Raw genomic sequence first — 20,412 nt, 5'->3', positions numbered from 1 at the left:
TCAACAGATAAATGGAAAACAAATAGGTATAAAGAAAATAAAAACAAATATTCATAGGAAATGGATGAACTGGAGTTGATTATGTTCCATGAAACAAGCCAACTTAGAAAGACAAATGTTGCTTATTTTCTCTTACATGCAGAATATAGATTTGAACTCCTATATACCTATATATGTGAAAGCTGGGCATAGTGGCACACTCCTTTTATCCCAGCTTTTAGGAGGCTGAGGTAGGTGGATCTCTGTGAGTTTGAGAACAGTCTAGTATGTATAGTGAGTTCTAGGACAACCACAGCTACATAATAATATCCTGTCTTAAGAAAACAAGAACAACAACATATATGGGGGATAAAGTAGAATGAGAGAAGATGGTGAAGTCTAAAGAGATCAAACAGTAGCATGTAATGAGGTATAGATGTGACATGAAAGCAAAAGGAGGGACTATTTTGTGGGTAAGTGACCAAACAAGAGTAAAAGATTGAGAACTGGGGAGGGTGGCTAAGGGTCAAATACAGTATAATGACATACTTGTGAAAATGTCACAATGAAACCAAACTCTCTGAGTCCTAATTTTTAATAAAATAATATATAAAGAATGCAAATATCTAGAATAAGAAGAGATTAAAATAATAATAGAGTCTTCTAAGAAAGAAAAGTACAGAATAAGGCAGATTTACCACCACATTCTGCCAGATCTTTAAAGATGAACTATCAACTATTAAAAATGATGCTCAAACTATTCCATAAAATAGGAAAATGAGAAACACAACCATTCTCAACCTCATTATGTGAAGCCAGTATTACCTTAGTAACAAAACTAGATGTGTTCTCTGTCTCTTCCCTCACCCACTCTACCCTCCACACACTAAATTTACATAATGAACAAATAACACAAAAATTCTTAATAGAATAAAGGGATGATGCAACATATGCAAGATAATAAGAGTAATACAGAGCATAAACACACTCAGGGACAGAAATAACATAATCATATCAATAGATGAAAAGGCCTTTCACAAATTCAATGTGCCTTCATGATAGCCCCCGGAAATATATGCATAGAAGGGATGTGCCTCAGTATAATAGAGGCTATATACAACAAACCCATAGCCAATGTAATACTAATTGTGGGAAAATTTGAAAGCGTTTCTTTTAAAATGAGAAGAGTACCCATTTTCTCCACTCTTAGTTAACATTGTGCTTGAATTCTTAGACAGAACAATAAGGCAAGAACAAGAATAAAAGAGATACAAATAGGAAAAAAAGCAAATTATCTCAGCTTGAAACCACATGAAACTATACTTAAAGACCTTAAAAACTCCACTAGAAAACTCATACATATGATATTTTCAGCAAAGTAACAGGACCTAAAGTCAACATATACAGACTGTAGCTTTTCTTTTTTCTTTTCTTTTTTTTTTGTGTGTGTGTATGTGAGAGAGAGAGAGAGAGAGAGAGAGAGAGAGAGAGAATTTTATGTGTGTATTCATGCATGTGTGTGAAGGACAGTGATCAACCTCAGGTGCTGTTACTATCCACCTTGCTTTTTTGTTGAGGCAGGATCCTCTCATTGCCCTTGAGCTCACTAGGCAGGCTCGAATAGTTGGCCAGTCAGCCCCCAAGGACCTGCCCGTCACTGTGTCCACAGTAGTGAATACAGATGTGCATCACTCTGCTCAGATTTCTTTGTGGATTATGGTGGCTGAACTTTTTCAGGCTTATGCAACAAGCACTTTACCAACAGAGATACCTCTCCAGTCCATCAGCAGCTTTTCTCAATGAAATTAACCTGGTAAGACCAAAATCAGGAAAAAACTCCATTCACAAGAGCTTCAAAAATGTAAAGCACCGAGGAAAACACTAACCATATGAAAAGACAGCTACAGCCGGGTATATGGTGGTGCATGCCTTTAATCCCACACTTGGGATTAAAGATCAGTCGGGTACAGATCTCTGAGTTCAAGGCCAAACTCAAAAACTCCAAATAATGCAATCAACCAATCAACAAACGAGCCAGAAAATTTAACACATAGTTTTCAAAACAATAAATACAAAAAACGATCAATAAATATTTTTAAAGTGTCCAAATATTTTAACCTCCACAGAAATGTAAATTAAAGCCACTTTGTGATTCCATCTGACTCCCAGCATAATGGTTATTACCAAGGAAGGAAATGCTTGCAAGGATTCTGGGGGAAAAAACTGCATACATCACTGGTTGGATGTAAACCAGTGCAGCCACTATGGAAACCAGTACAGACATTCCTCAAAAGAGTAGAAATGGGAAAGGAGGCTATCACAAAGATGGAATGTCTATCCTAGATTCCTCAGGTCCAGACATGAATAAAATTTGTGCTCTCTGTTAATCTCTTTCTTCTGGTTTTCAGGAAAGCAAAAGGAAGCAGAGCCTATGAGTTTTGGCAACAGTTTTGGTAGGCTTCAGCCAGGACAAGAGCCTCAGAAGTTCAGGTGACACAGGCTTTCTTGGTATCCAGGAAAGAGCACTTTTGAGAAAGTGACTGAAGAAGCTATCATGCAGAGTCAACACCATGGGTAAGATCCTGAGGAAATCCTGCCACCTGTCATGACAACGCTAGCTTCCTGTACTACATCTCAGGCGTGGTTTTGCTCGTTTGTCTGTCTCTCTGTTTGTTTGTGCCTCTGGAAGTGTGATTATTTTGCCAAAGTGTACCAAAGTTTGACATTTTGGACATCTGTCTCTTTAGATTTGAGTTTAATCAGTCTTCTCTACTCTTGAGACACTACAATCATTTGATCTCACCTGGGTCACTAAGCACCAGTTGGTGTGAGTAAACCACCTCCACTGTCTAAGGCATGAATAGCCATTCTCTTAGGTTTGGGGTTATTACTGTCATGGGGTAAAGATTCAGAGGGCCCAAATCCCCAGGAAACTGTGTTTCCATTTCCATTTGAGTCAATGTTTAGGAGTGTTCTATAATAATTTGTGTAAGCATGGGAAATACTAAGTCTAGATGTCTAGTTCTTTTATGAACCAAAGTAAAATCTGAATTAATCTACCCATTCTTGTGTGTCATTTCAGACATTAGTTTTGAGTCTTTGCTTTTGAAACGATCTTACTGCACACTAAAATTGCTGTTCATAGCACATCTCACGAACAATGAAGGATGTTGCTTTCAGAGAAACTGGTGGAACTTGAAATCATCATATTAAGTGAATTAAGTCTGAATCAGAAAGAAGCACATTTCTCTCATATGTACTATCTACATTTAACAGTATGTCTATCTATTTATGCTTATATATGATATGGAAATCAAAGGGAGTATGTATGGAAAGGGGGCCAAATGGGGAAACAAAGGTATTAGTGGGGAAAAAAAAGATACCCAAAGTTTTCTCTCATATGTAGAATTAGTTATATATGCATATAGATTATGTATGCATATTTGCATGCACAATGCATGAAAACAGACTACTTGGAAGAGATGAAAGGGACCAACAGGAGAGGGAGGAGATGGGGGAGTAAGGAAAGGCAATGGGAAACTGAATATGAACAAAGTACAAAAATGTGTGTCTGAAATTTCACACTGAAATGCATTACTTTGTATAGGAACTAAAAATCAATGATAAAAAGCCTCAAAAATATGACTCAGCATTACCACTCTTGGGCATATAGGTAAAAGAATCTGTATTGGCATAGCATGCAGATATTTGTGCATTCATGCTCACTGCAGCAGTTTTCATAAGAGCCCAAATATGGAATTAGCCTACATGCTTATGAACAGATGAGAAGATAAATGTGATAAATACACATACGTACATACACAAAATGGAGTTTTGTCCAGTTGTAAAAATTAATGAAATCTTATAATTTGTATAATTTGTAAGAAATCCATCAGAATTGGAAATCATTGTCATGTTAAGCAAAATAAACCAGACTCAGAAAATTAGCACGCTTTCCCTTCTTTGTCAACTCTAGAATTTAAAAAGAAAGATATCTATATTTAAGCAGAAGGGAAGCACATGAGGAGAGAAGAAGGGATCAGAAAGCAAGGAAAAGGGAGTGATGGGAGGTGAAATAAATCTCTCTCTCTCTCTCTCTCTCTCTCACACACACACACACACACACACGACACAAAAGCAGAAGAGGGACTTTTGGGGGGAGAGAAAGAGGACAAACAACACAGACAAGCAACATAGGTGACGATGCACAAAGTTCAATTATATACAATATGAAGATTTTATATTGAAACTCATTTTGCATGTTATGACATTTTAAAGAAAGAAGATGAAAAAAATGAAGACACATATTTTAAAAGATGGGAAAAAGCAATAGTTATTTTTCTTTTTAATATTTCCTTTATTTTTTGAGATTATATCATTTCCCTCCTCCCTTTCCTTCCTCCAAATATGCCCCATCCCTTGTTCTCATTCATTGTGTCCTTTTTCATTAATTGTAGTTACATGCATATGTATGTGTATATTCCTAAATACATAAACACAACCTGCTCAGTCTTTATAGATATTTTTCAAATAAGATATAAAAATGGTCAAGTGACTAAAATATTCTCAATATATTTACTTATTTAGGAAATGCAAATCAAACCACAAAAGATACTGTGTTACTTTATACCAAGGTAGTCATTTTTAATGGAAAAAAATATTGGTGATAATGCCAATAAACTGAAACACTTTCTCTTCATTGTTAGTAGAAATGTAAAATGGTTTAATCATACTGAAAAACTGCTTAGAGGTTCCTCAAAAATTACAATACAGTTCAATCATTCCCATCTTTCTCTCTGTTATATAGTTTTAAAAACTGGAATACACACACATATGTATATAAAATCATTTCCATACAACTGTTCATAGTAGCCTTGTTCAGAACAGGACAAAAGGTGAAAACATCCCAAAAGTCTCTGAAGAGATGCATAGACACACTCTGGCAAAGACAGAGAGTAGAATATTACTAATCTATTAAAGGAATAGTTTACTGTTATATGCTGCAATGTAGGTGGATTTTGAAAACATAATGCTAATTGAAAAAAACCAGATACAACCGGACACAGATACACACACACACACACACACACACACGCGCGCGCGCGCGGGGGGGGAGATGGGGGGGAGAGAGAGAGAGAGAGAGAGAGAGAGAGAGATATTATAAGATAGGCAAACAGAGCTCGAATATAGAGGAGTGATTGTGACAGAGACTGGAAATGACGGGAACAGGGAGTTACTTCTCTTTAACTTCTTCCAAATACATCCCAATTGCTCCTAATTTAATATCCTTTTATTAAATAATCCACAGACTCTAATTTGTGCTTCCCATACACTCATGGGTGCGATGAGGCCACCGACTGTGTTGGTGAACTACCATGTACCACACCCTTAGAGAAAACGGACTTTCTGTCCCCTATGTGGTTTTGGGGGGAGATAACAATAATACTTTGGGAATAACATTGAAGTAATGGCTTTACAACATTATAAATGTAGTAAATTACTGAATACTTTAAAATGATTGTCTTTTGTCACATAACATTTACCTTAATGAAATGGATACTATTATTTTCTTTCTTATTAAATATGTAAGCTTCTAGGGGGAACTGGCTGTAAATACTTCATGATTATCTATTTGAAATTCCAAGAGGGAAAGTGATGGTTTTAAGATCAAGTCTTATTTTCAAGCTTAAAACTTTCAAGGCTTTTAAAATATGATACAAAAGTCAAATGAACATATTAATGGTCAATACAAAAAAGTAAGCTTTTTTTCTTGAAGGAGGTAGAATACTTTATATTCTTATTAATGTAGTAAGTTGGCATCTAATACACTCTAATAATGTGTTGTGAATATAGTTCATAGTTTTCAGACATCACATGATTTAAACTTTGCAATAGCAATGCTTGGTATATATTAAGTACTGAGCAAGTATTTGTGATATGAATTAACAATCATACTAGTGAGAGGCATATGAAAACAGCTGAGGTTGAAAGAGATTAGGCGGGCTGGAGAGATGGCTCAGCGGTTAAGAGCATTGCCTGCTCTTCCAAAGGTCCTGAGTTCAATTCCCAGCAACCACATGGTGGCTTGCAACCATCTGTAATGAGATCTGGTGCCTTCTTCTGGCCTGCAGGCATAGACACAGACAGAATATTGTATACATAATAAATAAATAAATAAATAAATAAATAAATAAATAAATATTTTTTAAAAAGAGAGATTAGGTGACCTGTCCTATGTCTTCTAGCTTGTGATTAACAGTAGCAGGAATCAAAAAATTATAGCTCAACTAATATATCTACAACTCAATTCCTGCACTTAAGGCTCAGAGATCATTATAAAAGAGGGAGTGGAAAGACTGGAAGCACCAGAGAACAGGAAGTTTAATGTGAGATTATGTGTCCTAGAAACGTCAGAGAGGTTACATCCATGCATTCTTATCAATAAGACTGCCTAAACAAGATCCGAATGAGGATGACAACAGTAGACATGCTAATATGGAAGGGGAAACCTCAGGAGGCCTCAACAAAGAACTCCAGGCAACTAAGGAGAGCAGGAGATATGGTCTTCCCAGGGAAGAGCACATAAATTGATTATGCAATACAAAATGGTCAGGTCTGAAAACATATACATACAACTACATGACACAGACTGATCAGGTTGTACCTATGTATTTACGAGTGTGTGTGTGTATGTGTGTGTATGCATGTGTGTATGTATGCATGTATGTGTGTGTATTACAACAATTAAGGAAAAAGCCATGAATTTGAAACAGTGCAAGGGAGTGTGTGGGAGGAATTGGAGGGAGGAAAAGGAAGTGGGTAATCATGTAATAATTTTATAATTAAAAATATAAAATAAAAATAGAAGTACAAAATTATCACCTTTAGTTTCAGTTATAGCCTGATATTTAGGAGAGATGAGATTCGCTTCAGAAAGAAGTTAGCTCTTTCATATTACTTTTTAAGTCATCTCAAAACCCTAATTTACTGTTTTTGTTACATTGATAAAGGAATGGCTTTTTTATCAGGCAGACTTGACTTACAGTCCTCAATGGTATACTAAATGTAACTTTAGGAAGTTTTGATTCACCATTTCTGAAATCCAGGTCATACATTTGTTCAAAGATTTTAAAATGAAGGACCAGCAAGAGGGCTCAAAGTGTAAGGGCATTTGCCATCAAGTCTGAGGGCCTGAGTTCAATCCCCAGAACCCATATGCTGAAAGGACATAACCAAGTCCTACACTTCCTGATTTCCACAGCATACTGTGACATATCACTCCAAACAACAAAACTCTCTCTCTCTCTCTCTCTCTCTCTCTCTCTCTCTCTCTCTCTCTCTCCATTTAAAACTTTAGAAAACATTTAATATTGTAAAGTGGACATGGCATCACAGAATGGCGGAGCCAGAAACAGAAGTCAAGGCCAGGCCACTTATATTACTGATTTTTATTTTTTGACATGGGTTCTACCTATATTATAGAGGCTTGTTTTGAACTCCTAGACTCAAGTGATCCTCCTATCTCAGACTGAGAATCTTTGCTGGGCTTAGCCTAGTTTAAAGAATGCCAACTGATACTAAATTGTTAAAAAAAAACAAACGTCTGACTTCAAACTTTCCTGGTAGCTGAGGATGTCCTTGGGCTCCTGATCCTCCTGCCTCTACGTCACAAATACTGAGACTACAAGTATTTGCTACCACACCTATTTTCTCACACTCTCGGTTTTACCTCAGCTTGTTGACTCAGTTTACATATCTGCACAGTGGGGATAATAATGGCACCTACCCTATATATCTGTGAGGATTGAATGAGGTGATATATAGACTGGTAATATAGCTACATTAATGAGGACATTTTGTTTCCTGGCACAAAGTAAGTACTCTATGTAAGAGCTAACTCTCCCCATTACTGATTTTTAACATGATTTCTTGGGGAACTCATATAAGTCAGTACTAAAGGACTTTAAAGTAGGTTTAACAGTGTTTACAATGTGGCATTGTTCCTAGGAGCAGTGTACATACAATAACAACGGGGCTGAACTTTTGATCTCTAGTTAATCATTCAAAAAAGCTAACGTGAAAAGGTCAGAGAACAGGACAACTTCCCAGTCACTGTAGAGTCTACTTCATGTACCTTAATATTGAGATGAAGAAAGGGAAAACAGCCTAAATATCGATCCATGAAAGCAACAAACAAAATTTATTTGTAAAAGTCTTTTCTGTATTTCCATAACATCGTCAAGAAGGCCAGATAAAAGTCAAATCTTAATGTATAGAGTTGACTAGAAGGAAGTATTATATCAGAAAAACATGGTAACTTCTTGCCTCCCTACTTCACCTAAATCTGTGTAGGGGTGGGGTTTACCAAATATGTAATAGAAGGAGCTGTATAAGTGTAGTTGGGTCCTGGGGCTGAAAAGTAGCGCAATAACCATAGTATTTCAGGTGTGAAGTTAAGATATGAGGAAATAAATGAGTCATGGGAAAGCAAATTTGAGATGTCTGATGGAGCAAGTGGGGTGGCAATAAGAAGCCCACATTGAATAAAAAGGAGAAATTGATGGCCACAAGTGTATGGATGCTGTTGGCAATGGAATTCTTGTCCTGACGTGATAATAGGTATTAATGAGTTCTCATTTGAAAAGATATGGGGACTCTTCAATGGTTTGTGAGAAATTTCTCTTGAAAGGAGAAAGGACATATTATGAAAATTAATTTGAGTTTATGGCTATGCTAGAAGGCCATGTGCAATAGACAAAGGACTTGGGGCCTAGGTATCTAAGTGTATGGTGGTGGGTAAATACAAGGAAGGGTCTTGGATTTTGTGTTGTGAAATAATGTAGAATTCTGAGTTTGAAAGAACGAAAGATATGGTGGGAAACATATTATAAATAAGGAGGGTGGCCGACCATGCCATAAGAAAGGCCCAACATCATTAAAGGGGGTGGTCTAATAAGAGGAAATGAGAAATGATATTCCCATTGAAAAGGGGCAGAAAGTGTTACAGACTTCAGCAAAAAAGAACTGAATTTCCCAGGCTTGGAAGGCAAGGCGGCAAGTGCACTCCTAGAGGAAACAAGGACAAACACCAGAGACAGCTAGTGACAGAATGCGGTGGGGGCAATGGGAAAACACTGGAGGGGTGGAGAATGTCTCTCAGAAAAGATAACAAGGAAAAATCACCACTCTCATGACTTCTTAGTATGCTCTGTTCTACACGTGGTGTGTCAGAGAATAATGCGGGCCTTCTAATGGGAAGGAGTTGAACGCTTCCCAAAGTGGAAAGGGAAGAGGCTGGAGGTCACCCTAAAGTGGTACAATTAGAGCCCTAGAATGAGAAGAGTGTTGTGTAGAACCCCACACCACTGTAAGAATTCTGAAAATGAGGAAAGCCCACGGGGAAGGAAAGAGAAATGCTTATTAACTGTGTTAATCATGAGGTAGAACAGAGCATACTGAGAAGTCATAAGAAGGTGAACATATGAAGTCTCTCTCTCTCTCTCTCTCTCTCTCTCTCTCTCTCTCTCTCGTGTGTGTGTGTGTGTGTGTGTCTTAGTCTTAGGGAAAGGATGGCGGGATATTACTGTAGGAAAAGTGAGATTGAACAGAATGCTCTGATGGGAGAGGGAGAGGGATCATAAGTGGGTGGAGATGGGAAACATGTCAGCCTGTATGTACAGAGAGAAAAGTATGGGTCCCAATGTGGGAAAAAGGTGAGCTAATGTTAGAGTACAGGAAATAGTTTTGGATTCCTAGTAGGGAATCCCCAGCACGGAAGGAATCCTAGTAGGAGGGGAAAATGGTGGGACTCTTAGTTGGTTGCCTTGGTGGAGCGGGCACTTTAAGGACACAGGATATGGTGCTTCCTCAATTGATTGGGTGGGTTCAGAAGGAGAAGACACAGCCTAAGTGGTTACCCTGTACAGGAAAGGGGGGTTCTAGTGGGAAGAGCCAGGAGATTATCGTGGGGAGGGCAAAGAAATAAGAAAACCCAGAGGAGCGCTGAGGGCGACGTGGTGGGACCCTCGTGGCAGGGCACGTGGGAGATATTGTGATAAGCCCAAGGTTGTAGACTAGGAGTTTTTCTGGGAACGAAAGGAAAACTGCAGAGTGAGGGCTGAGCGCACTGGGGACATCAGTGGGAAGGATAGGGCAGACGATTATGTTAGAGCATAATTTCCCCACTTTTTGTGCCCAGCCCCACTTACCGAGACAGAGTTCAAAGACGTAGGCATAGTAGGACCAGAGAATGACGAGGACAATAACGAGCACTGGCACCCAGGACAGTACCCGGCGGCAGCACCACAGCCCCCCAGACAGAGCCATCTTCCAGCCCCTCCGCATCTTCGGCTCGAAGATCGACCGAGCAGGCCTGCTGGCGCCGGCCGGGAAAGGCTTGGGCGGCGGCTGGGAGGCGGGAAGGCGCGCTGTGCGGCGCTCCACTGCCTAGCCTGGCGGGAACGGTCCCCAAACCGTTGCCACCTGTGGGGCTGCGCTGCTCAGCGCGCCCCGCGTGGCACAGTACGTGTGAGTCACGGCTGGAGGTTCCGGGTGTGACGGGACAAAAGGGGGTTGCCAGGCAGTCCAGGCCGGTGGGCTCAGAGGGATTGAAGTCCTTCCCTTTCCACCTTTCCCCCCACCCTCAACCCCTTGCTCGGCTCAGCTTGTAGGGCTGGACCTCTGCAAAACTGTTTAGCCTAAGAATTGTGGGTCCGCCCGTCTGCCCATACTGCACTGCGTCCACCTTCTCTTCAATTTCTCTTTTCCCTCTCTTCCTTCCCGTCTCCCCTTTTCTCTGCTGTCCCAATCCCCAAACACACAAGTACACAGAACTGTGTGAAAGATGCACACCACACAGTAGCATCTCTTGAGTTAAAGGTCATCCATCCCCATCCTCCACTGCTGCTTGAGCAGTATGCTTAACACGTAGTGCCGCAGTCTCTGCTGGGGTAAATCTCTTGACAGGACACTCCTTCCTCCCTTTCTGTCTTCCCTGCAGAATGAGCTTAGTATAGTTTCAGAATAAACACAATGGTGCAGAAGTCAAGCGTGGGTCACAAAAATGTTGTGCTCAGTAAAAACTCTAAAGGTAGAGTGCCGTTTGATCTAAGCTTTATTAATAAAGGCATTTTTTTTTCAGGCAGAAGAGAATCGATGACCTTTCAAACCAGAAACATGTTTGAAAAGGCATGGCATAATGAGAATTCCAAAGTGTTCCAAGAACAGCTGATGTACCTTGAAGAGAGTTTATGGGAAAAGGAGAGAGTGGGGATGAGACTGAAAATAGAGTGCCGCCATGGTATGAGGGCTCTTCTGTGCCCTGTCAAACTGGGAACACTATCCTGAAAAGCAGAGCCTGAAGGTCTGCAGAGGTGGAGGGGCAATGGTGAGGTGTCACAATGGTATTTTTGTAAAACAATAGGCAGAATTTCTGAGAGGAAGATAGCCTGGGGCAGGGAGACCAACCTGCAGGCAATTTCATTCAATAACTAATTTTGTAGTCGGTGCTTTCTGTTAGGTCAACTTTAGTATAAATAAAAAATGACAAAGCGGGGACTGCCTGCCACCTGGAAACTCACGTCCTCATCCAGGTGACAGGTTGCTGTTTTTGACACAAGTACAATAATAGAAGTGTGATAGGTGGGCATCTATGTAATTCACACGAATTGTTTAAATGATTTCCAAAGGTCTAGTACATGAAGATACTATAATTTCGCTGAGACCCAGTTTTGACTTACATTCTGTGTAACTGATGTGTGGGAGCAAGAGGTTTTAAAAGGTTGTTTGGTGTTTGAAATGTGTGGTTATACATGCAATAATGTTCCTAAAGCTTTATTGTTGCTTTTCAGATGAAGATAAAGGTTGATGTTACCAAAGTAATAACATAATGAAATGCAGTGTATATTTTAGTTACAATATTTAATAGCCCGATCAGTTCTTTAGCTCTGAAGTTTTGACACAAACACTTCAGATTTCCATTAATCATGGATTTGAGGATCTTAGAACTTATATTTTGAGACCGTCGCATCTACTTTGTTTAAGTCAAGTATATTTGTGGAGGTAATGATTAAATGTAGAAGAAATTCTGAGCTAGACTGAGTACTGACTAGCTTACTATGAAGGTGACAAGCTTAAAGAGGGAATTAGGGGGAAAGGAATTCCAGGTAAAGGAAATTATGTAATGCTGAAGATGTATAAAACTTTATGGCATATTTGAAGAGACTGTAACACTCTCATTCGAAGGTATCACAGTAGGCTAACATCTTGATTAATATTTTGACAGCAAGAGGTTGGGCATTAGGGGTTGGAGAACTGGCTCAGTGGTTACAAGAGCTTGTGCTTCAAGAATTTGGTTCCTATCACCCACATCAGGTCCCTTCTACCTGCCTGTAACTGTATCTCCTGGAGCTCTGGGGCTCTCTTCTGATCTCTGTGAGCACCTGCCCACCTTACACACATACACACACACACACACACACACAATTTAAAATTAAAAAAGACTGTGGGCCAGATGGTGGTGGTGCATGCCTTTCATTCCAACACTCGGGAAGCAGAGACAGGAGGATCTCTGTGAGTTCAAAGCCAGCCTGATCTACAGAGCTAGTTCCAGGAAGGCTTCAAAGCTACAGAGAAACCCTATCTCGAACAACAACAACAAAGATTTTGGGTCCAAAGCAGGGGAAGAAGAGGCACATGGAACTGTTTGGGAAAATAAGCAATAGAATTTGTTAATCACTTGTAACCAGTGAGGGTGAGATAAGTCTCTGTCTCCTCAGTGGTAGGATTAAAGGCGTGTGCCACCATTGCCCAGATCAAACTAAATTCTTTCTATATTCTAGATTATTATCCTTGTCACATGTATAGATAGCAGATTTCTCTCTCATTCTCTAGGCTCTCTCTTCATTTTAAGTTAGCATACAAAATAAGGAAAAAAGTTTTGTGACAGGTTTTTAATACATGTGTACCATTCTATTGTGTTCTGATTTGTCTCCCTCCTCCATTGCATATAGCAATCTCAATGATTGGTTATATACTTGTAGGGTTCAAAATACATCATTCCAGTATTTTTGAGCTTTTCCAGTTTCTAATGAAAGATTGGGTGTCATTTTTATGCTTGTCTTTGTAGGTGAGTTGGAATTTACCCTTTAAAGGTATTAATATTGTTACTTTCATTGCTACTTTTGATATCTTAAGGAGAGATTCTTCACTGTTTGATGTATATTTGACTTTCCAAATGTCTATTGTCTTTGGTTTTCCATTTCCTCTAAATTTTGGAAATTTTCTGCCTTTATTTTTATTTTTAATCTTTGATCTTCCTTATACCTATTTAGTTTGGTTTCTTTGTTGTCTAGAGTCAAATATAGCATTCTCTTTAATATTCTTTCTTCAGTTTGTTAAAATTTTTTGTTGATGCTTTCTACTTTGGTTTGAAAGACCCCCACTCACTAAGCAGCAGTAACGCCATTTTGCAAGGCTTAAACTTTGCAGCAACGCAAGTAATTAGAGCAGGGAAGTTCGACTTGAAAATGAGGGCGGAAAAGCCAGGCAAGATATCCACGGTCAGCCGGTCAGCCATCTGGCCTCAAGCGATAAGGAACCCGCAGCTGGCCTGCTCTAATGAGAACATCCCGGTTGCTTAGGGAAACAGGATGCCTATAGTCAGTATACGTGCCCAATCTAGAATATCAGTAATTCACAGAGGAGACAACTCCCCCTATGAAAGATCCCAGCTTATCTGCTGTAACGTCACTTCAAAGAGCTTTTGACGTACGACTGTAAGTGCAGAGTAAGGTCAGTGTCCCTGGCTGCAAAACAGGATCTATATATCCATAGATTAGGACAGGACATCAATTAACAGGATGTCTGTTCCCATACATCTGTGCTGGGAAAGGAAAAACCCCCTGTGCCCCTTGCCCCATTCCAACTGACCCCTAACGATGCATTTGCTTGGCTGCAAAACAGGATCTATATATCCATAGATTAGGACAGGACATCAATTAACAGGATGTCTGTTCCCATACATCTGTGCTGGGAAAGGAAAAACCCCCTGTGCCCCTTGCCCCATTCCAACTGACCCCTAACGATGCATTTGCTTCTGTAATCTGCTTCTGCTGCCCTCTTTCCTATAAAAAGACCTTCCCCCAGTCTGCAGGCGCGCTTGTCTCCCGAAAGACTAAGCCGCCCCAGGTACCTGTGTACTCAATAAAAGCCTCTTGCTGTTTGCATCCGGAGAGTGGTCTCGCTGTTCCTTGGGAGGGTCTCCCCGGTCTGAAAGACTGCCTACCACGGGGGTCTTTCATTTGGAGGTTCCACCGAGATCTGGAGACTCCTGTCCAGGGATCACCGACCCACCACCGGGAGGTAAGCTGGCCAGCGATTGTTTCCCCTGAATATCAGTGTTTCAGTGTATCCGTGTTTCGGTGTTCTGTGTTTGCGCTTGCGACTGACTCTGTACTAGTTGGCCGACTAGGTCTGTATCGGGCGGACGTGGGGAGCCGACGGGCTCATACCCCCGACCGCAGCCCTGGGAGACGTCTCAGGGACATCTGGGGCTGGATGTGGTGCCTGGCCCATCGGTAACTCTGTGAATCCTTACCGAATAGGATTGTTTGGGGCGCCCCCACAGTCCGAAGGGTATGTGATTCTTCTGGGAGACGAGGAATCCGGATCCTCAGAGTCTCCGTCTGAAGTTTTGCTTTCGGTCCTACGCCGAAGCCGCGCTGCGCGATTTTGTGTTGGTCTAAGTTGTATTTTGTGCGTTTGTCTGATTGTTACTGTCACCGCGGTTGAGAGAATGGGCCAATCTGTAACCACCCCTTTAAGCCTCACTTTGCAGCACTGGCGAGATGTCCAAGACATTGCAAATAACCAGTCACTGGACATTCGGAAGAAACGTTGGGTAACTTTCTGCTCCTCAGAGTGGCCCACATTCAATGTGGGCTGGCCTCGGGATGGAACTTTTGACATCAATGTTATCTTACAGGTGAAGGCCAAGGTGATGGATCCTGGCCCTCACGGGCATCCAGACCAGGTCGCATATATTGTGGTTTGGGAAGCGATGGTTTATGACCCACCGCTTTGGGTCAAGCCCTTCATCGCCCCAAATCCCCCTACCCTCACTTTCTCTGCACCCACTCTACCCCCTCCACTCCTTCCCACCCCTACGGGACCCCCGCCCCGCTCCTCCCTCTACCCAGCCCTCACCAAGTCCTCAGGATCCCCTATCCCCAAAGTTTTGCCTCCAGAGGGCGACTTGCTAATGGACCTCCTCACGGAGGATCCTCCGCCGTACCAGGAGCCAGCCCCGCAGTCTCCGAATGAGGCGGACCCCACTGAGAGAGAGACGCCTGCCTCTCCTGATCCTTCGCCGATGGCCGCGCGCCTGAGGGGACGGAGGGACCAGCCGCATGCAGCAGATACAACCTCCTCACAGGCATTCCCTCTCCGCACGGGAATGAATGGCCAATTGCAGTACTGGCCATTTTCCTCCTCGGACCTTTATAACTGGAAAAATAATAACCCTCCTTTCTCTGAGGACCCCTCTAGGCTGACCGCATTGATTGAATCTATCTTGATCACCCATCAGCCTACATGGGACGACTGCCAGCAGCTGTTGCAGACCCTGCTGACTTCGGAGGAACGGCAGAGGGTCCTCCTGGAAGCCCGGAAGGAAGTCCGGGGACCTGATGGCCGCTCCACCCAATTGCCTAATGAAATAGATTCTGCCTTTCCCCTTGAACGTCCCTCTTGGGATTTCACCACGGTGGAAGGTAGGAATCACCTAGTTCTCTATCGCCAGTTGCTCATAGCGGGTCTCCACAGGGCGGCTCGACGCCCAACGAATTTGGCTCAGGTAAAGCAGGTTGTACAGGGGTCAGAGGAAACTCCCTCTGCGTTCCTTGAGAGGCTTAAAGAGGCTTACCGCAGGTATACTCCTTATGACCCCGACGACCCCGGACAGGAGACCAATATCTCCATGTCTTTCATTTGGCAGTCAGCCCCAGATATCAGGCGCAAACTGGAGCGCCTAGAAAACCTCAGGGAAAGTTCACTCAGGGATCTGTTAAAGGAGGCAGAAAAGATTTTCAATAAAAGGGAGACGCAGGAGGAGAGAGAGGACCGCCTCAGGAGAGAAGCAGAGGAGAGAGAGGACCGCTTCAGAAAAGAAGCTGAGGAAAAGGAAAAGGAGAGGGATCGCAAGAGACATAAAGAAATGACTAAGCTTTTGGCCACCGTAGTGTCAGGGCAAAGGCAGGATAGACAGGGAGGAGACAGGGAAAGGCAACCCCTTGACAAGGACCAATGTGCCTACTGCAAGGAAAAGGGACATTGGGCAAGAGATTGCCCCAAGAAACAGAGAGGGCCCAGGAGATTCGGGCCACCCCGGACCTCCCTCCTGACCCTGGACGACTAGGGGGGTCAGGGCCAGGAGCCCCCCCCTGAGCCCAGGATAACCTTAGATGTTGGGGGGCAACCCGTCACCTTCCTGGTCGACACAGGAGCTCAACACTCGGTGCTAACCAGGGACCCCGGACCCCTGAGTGACAAGTCTGCCTGGGTCCAAGGGGCCACTGGTGGAAAACGATACCGATGGACCACGGATCGCAAGGTTCACCTAGCAACCGGTAAGGTGACTCATTCTTTCCTCCACGTGCCCGACTGTCCATATCCGCTCCTAGGAAGGGACTTGCTCACAAAATTAAAAGCTCAAATTTTCTTCAAGGAAACCGGAGCACAGGTAGTTGGCCCTCAGGGACAACCCTTACATGTGCTGACTCTCAGCCTAGAAGATGAATATAGGCTGCATGAAAAAGATAGTACCACTGTGGCCCCCACTGAGGCTTATTGGCTGGACCGCTTTCCCCAGGCATGGGCAGAAACCGGGGGAATGGGGCTGGCCAGACAGCAGCCCCCTCTAATGGTAAGCCTCAAGACAACTGCTACTCCTGTCTCGATTAAACAGTACCCCATGTCTCACGAGGCAAGGGAAGGAATAAGGCCTCACATCAAAAGGCTTCTTGATCAGGGAATATTAGTCCCCTGCCGGTCCCCTTGGAATACCCCCTTGCTGCCCGTGAAAAAGCCAGGAACTGGGGACTATAGACCTGTACAGGATCTAAGAGAGGTCAATAAACGGGTGGAAGACATACACCCGACAGTTCCTAACCCCTACAATCTGTTAAGTGGACTGTCACCCTCATATACTTGGTATACCGTCCTGGACCTCAAGGATGCATTCTTCTGTCTGAGACTGCACCCCAAAAGTCAGCCTATATTTGCTTTTGAATGGAAGGATCCTAAATTGGGGATTTCGGGACAGCTGACCTGGACCAGGTTGCCTCAGGGTTTCAAAAATAGCCCCACCCTGTTCGATGAGGCCCTACACCGAGACTTAGCGGATTTCAGAGTGAGGCATCCTGGCCTGATGCTGTTGCAATACGTTGATGACCTCTTGCTAGCTGCTACCTCGGCTCAGGACTGTAAAAAAGGAACTGAGGCATTACTACAAGCTTTGGGGAACCTAGGGTACCGAGCTTCCGCCAAGAAGGCCCAAATATGCCAACGGCAGGTCACCTACTTAGGGTACCAAATCAAAGAAGGACAGAGGTGGCTAACGGAGGCCAGGAAAGACACAGTTATGAAAATCCCTACACCCCGGACACCCCGCCAGCTGAGAGAGTTTCTAGGGACAGCGGGATTCTGCCGGCTCTGGATCCCCGGATTCGCGGAACTGGCAGCCCCTCTGTACCCACTGACTAAGCAGGGGGTGATGTACTCATGGGGATCGGATCAGGATGAGGCTTTCCAGAAAATCAAACGGGCTCTGCTCACAGCCCCAGCTTTAGGCCTCCCTGACCTGACTAAGCCTTTTGATTTGTTTGTTGACGAGAAGCAAGGATATGCAAAAGGGGTCTTGACCCAGAGGTTGGGGCCCTGGCGGCGGCCAATAGCCTACCTATCCAAGAAGTTGGACCCCGTGGCCGCAGGATGGCCCCCATGCCTCAGAATGGTAGCAGCAGTGGCAGTCCTCACCAAGGACGCTGGCAAACTGACTATGGGCCAACCTTTGACCATCCTGGCCCCACACGCAATTGAGACTCTAATCAGACAACCCCCAGATCGCTGGCTCTCCAATGCCCGCATGACCCATTATCAGGCCATGCTCCTGGACTCGGACCGAATCCATTTCGGACCAGTGGTGGCGCTCAATCCTGCAACCCTGCTACCACTCCCAGAGGAGGGGGAGACGGAACAACACGACTGTCTCGAGATCCTGGCGGAAATGCACGGGACCAGACCGGACCTGACGGATCAACCCCTCCGGGATGCGGATGTCACCTGGTACACTGATGGCAGCAGCTTTCTGCGGGAAGGTGAGCGAAAGGCGGGTGCAGCGGTAACCACGGAGACCGAAGTGATCTGGGCACAGTCTCTGCCTGCAGGGACTTCTGCGCAGCGAGCAGAGCTTGTCGCCTTGACACAAGCTTTGAGGATGGCAGAAGGTAAGAAGCTCAATGTCTACACTGACAGCCGATATGCTTTTGCCACTGCTCATGTTCATGGGGAAATATACCGAAGAAGAGGGCTACTGACTTCAGAAGGAAAGGAAATTAAAAATAAAACAGAGATCTTAGCCTTGTTAAAAGCTTTATTTCTGCCTCGAAAACTGAGCATTATACATTGCCCAGGACACCAGAAAGGAGACAGCCCTGAGGCTCGAGGAAACCGGCTGGCTGATGAAGCCGCTAAACAGGTGGCCCTGCAGGCTCCGCTAGCCATACTGCCCATGCACCAGGATAGGAGAGACCCCCTCGAATATGATGAGGAGGATCTGAAGCTCCTGGCAGACATGGGAGCGGAGCAGGACCAGAGAACGGGCGAATGGACATGGAAGGGAAAAACAGTGATGCCGATGGCATACACTTATAAGATGCTTGATTACTTACATAAACTGACCCATCTAAGCCCCCGAAAGATGAAAACATTGTTAGATCGGCAGGAGACTTTTTGCTATTTACTGGGGCGAGACAGCATCCTCCAAAAGGTTGTGGACAAATGTAGAGCATGTACACAGGTGAATGCAGGAAAAGCCAAGGTGGGACAGGGGGTGCGAATTCGCGGTCATCGACCAGGAGTACAATGGGAAATTGACTTTACCGAAGTAAAACCAGGCATGTATGGATACCGGTACTTATTGGTATTTGTGGACACCTTTTCGGGATGGGTGGAAGCCTTCCCGACCAAGCATGAGACCGCAAAGATTGTGACCAAAAAGCTACTGGAAGAAATCTTCCCCAGGTATGGCATGCCCCAAATGTTGGGCACTGATAATGGGCCCGCCTTCGTCTCCCAGGTAAGTCAGTTGGTGGCCAAGCTATTGGGGATTGATTGGAAATTACATTGTGCATACAGACCCCAGAGCTCAGGACAGGTAGAAAGAATGAACAGAACTATTAAGGAGACTTTGACCAAATTAACGCTTGCAGCTGGCTCTAGAGACTGGGTACTCCTACTACCCTTGGCCCTATACAGGGCCAGAAACACTCCAGGACCCCATGGACTTACTCCCTTTGAAATACTATACGGGGCGCCCCCGCCCTTCATTAATTTCTTTGATTCCAATATTTCAGACTTTGCTAATAGTCCTTCTCTGCAAGCTCATTTGCAGGCACTCCAAATCGTGCAACGTGAGGTCTGGAAACCACTTGCTGCAGCCTACCAGGAGCAATTGGACAGACCAGTGGTGCCTCATAACTACCAGATTGGCGACACCGTGTGGGTCCGCAGGCATCAGGTTAAGAATCTGGAACCCCGCTGGAAGGGACCCTATACCGTGCTACTGACCACCCCGACCGCGCTGAAAGTTGACGGCATCGCAGCCTGGGTCCACGCGTCGCACGTCAAAGCAGCCAGCCCTCCTGACGGAACCACAACCGGGGCATCATGGAGGATCCACCGCACACAAAACCCTCTAAAGATAAGACTCTCCCGTACCTAGTCTTGATGATGCTCATAACCTCCCCCCGCGCCCTGGGAGAACGCTCAGTCTCGCCCCACATTGTGGGAAAGAGCACCTGGACCCTCCTAGTAGCCGGTACAGATGTGATTCTCAATGTTACAACCATGAAGGGGCCCAAGAATCTAGGATGCCCACCCGAAATGAAAGCCAATCTAGTCACCTTGTTCCAGGCAGTGGGAGGGCTGGTTCCCGGTAACAATGCTGATTGGTATGCCTGTCCGGGGACCCGGAGCCATAAACGATGCTCACATAGCACGGCCAACCAATATTATTGTAACGCTTGGGGCTGCGAAACCTCCTCCTGGGGATCCCTGGCTAGCTCTTGGGGAACCCCCCAGGGAAATGATCCCCTACATATAGAATACTGGGATAAGACCCCTTACCCCTCCGGCCCAAACATTCGCCTGACCTTT

General features: G+C 44.0%; 2 protein-coding genes across 2 annotated transcripts in view; one reads left to right on the top strand and one right to left on the bottom strand.

The window, feature by feature from the left end:
• Nucleotides 1–10,402, bottom strand: part of LOC121442858 (palmitoyltransferase ZDHHC15-like) — a 122,230-nt gene extending 111,828 nt beyond the window's left edge. Inside the window, exon 1 of the mRNA XM_041644510.1 lies at nucleotides 10,188–10,402. Within this exon, the coding sequence (XP_041500444.1) occupies nucleotides 10,188–10,323 (136 nt within the window). The 5' untranslated portion in view covers nucleotides 10,324–10,402. The remainder of the gene's footprint in view (nucleotides 1–10,187) is intronic.
• Nucleotides 10,403–15,130: 4,728 nt separating this feature from the next.
• Nucleotides 15,131–20,120, top strand: LOC121442917. The gene is given in 2 exon segments (XM_041644551.1): nucleotides 15,131–18,482; nucleotides 19,638–20,120. Coding segments are annotated over 2 exon segments (3,585 nt in total). The 5' UTR covers nucleotides 15,131–15,238; the 3' UTR covers nucleotides 19,979–20,120.
• The last annotated feature ends 292 nt before the right edge of the window (nucleotides 20,121–20,412 follow it).

Source organism: Microtus oregoni, unplaced genomic scaffold (genome assembly GCF_018167655.1).
Source record: "Microtus oregoni isolate MIOR12 unplaced genomic scaffold, Mior012 000097F_ref0000449, whole genome shotgun sequence".
In the NCBI taxonomy this organism is placed as follows: Eukaryota; Metazoa; Chordata; class Mammalia; order Rodentia; family Cricetidae; genus Microtus; species Microtus oregoni.
Note: the sequence above shows the minus strand (reverse complement) of the source record. Positions and strands in the feature narration are given on the sequence as shown.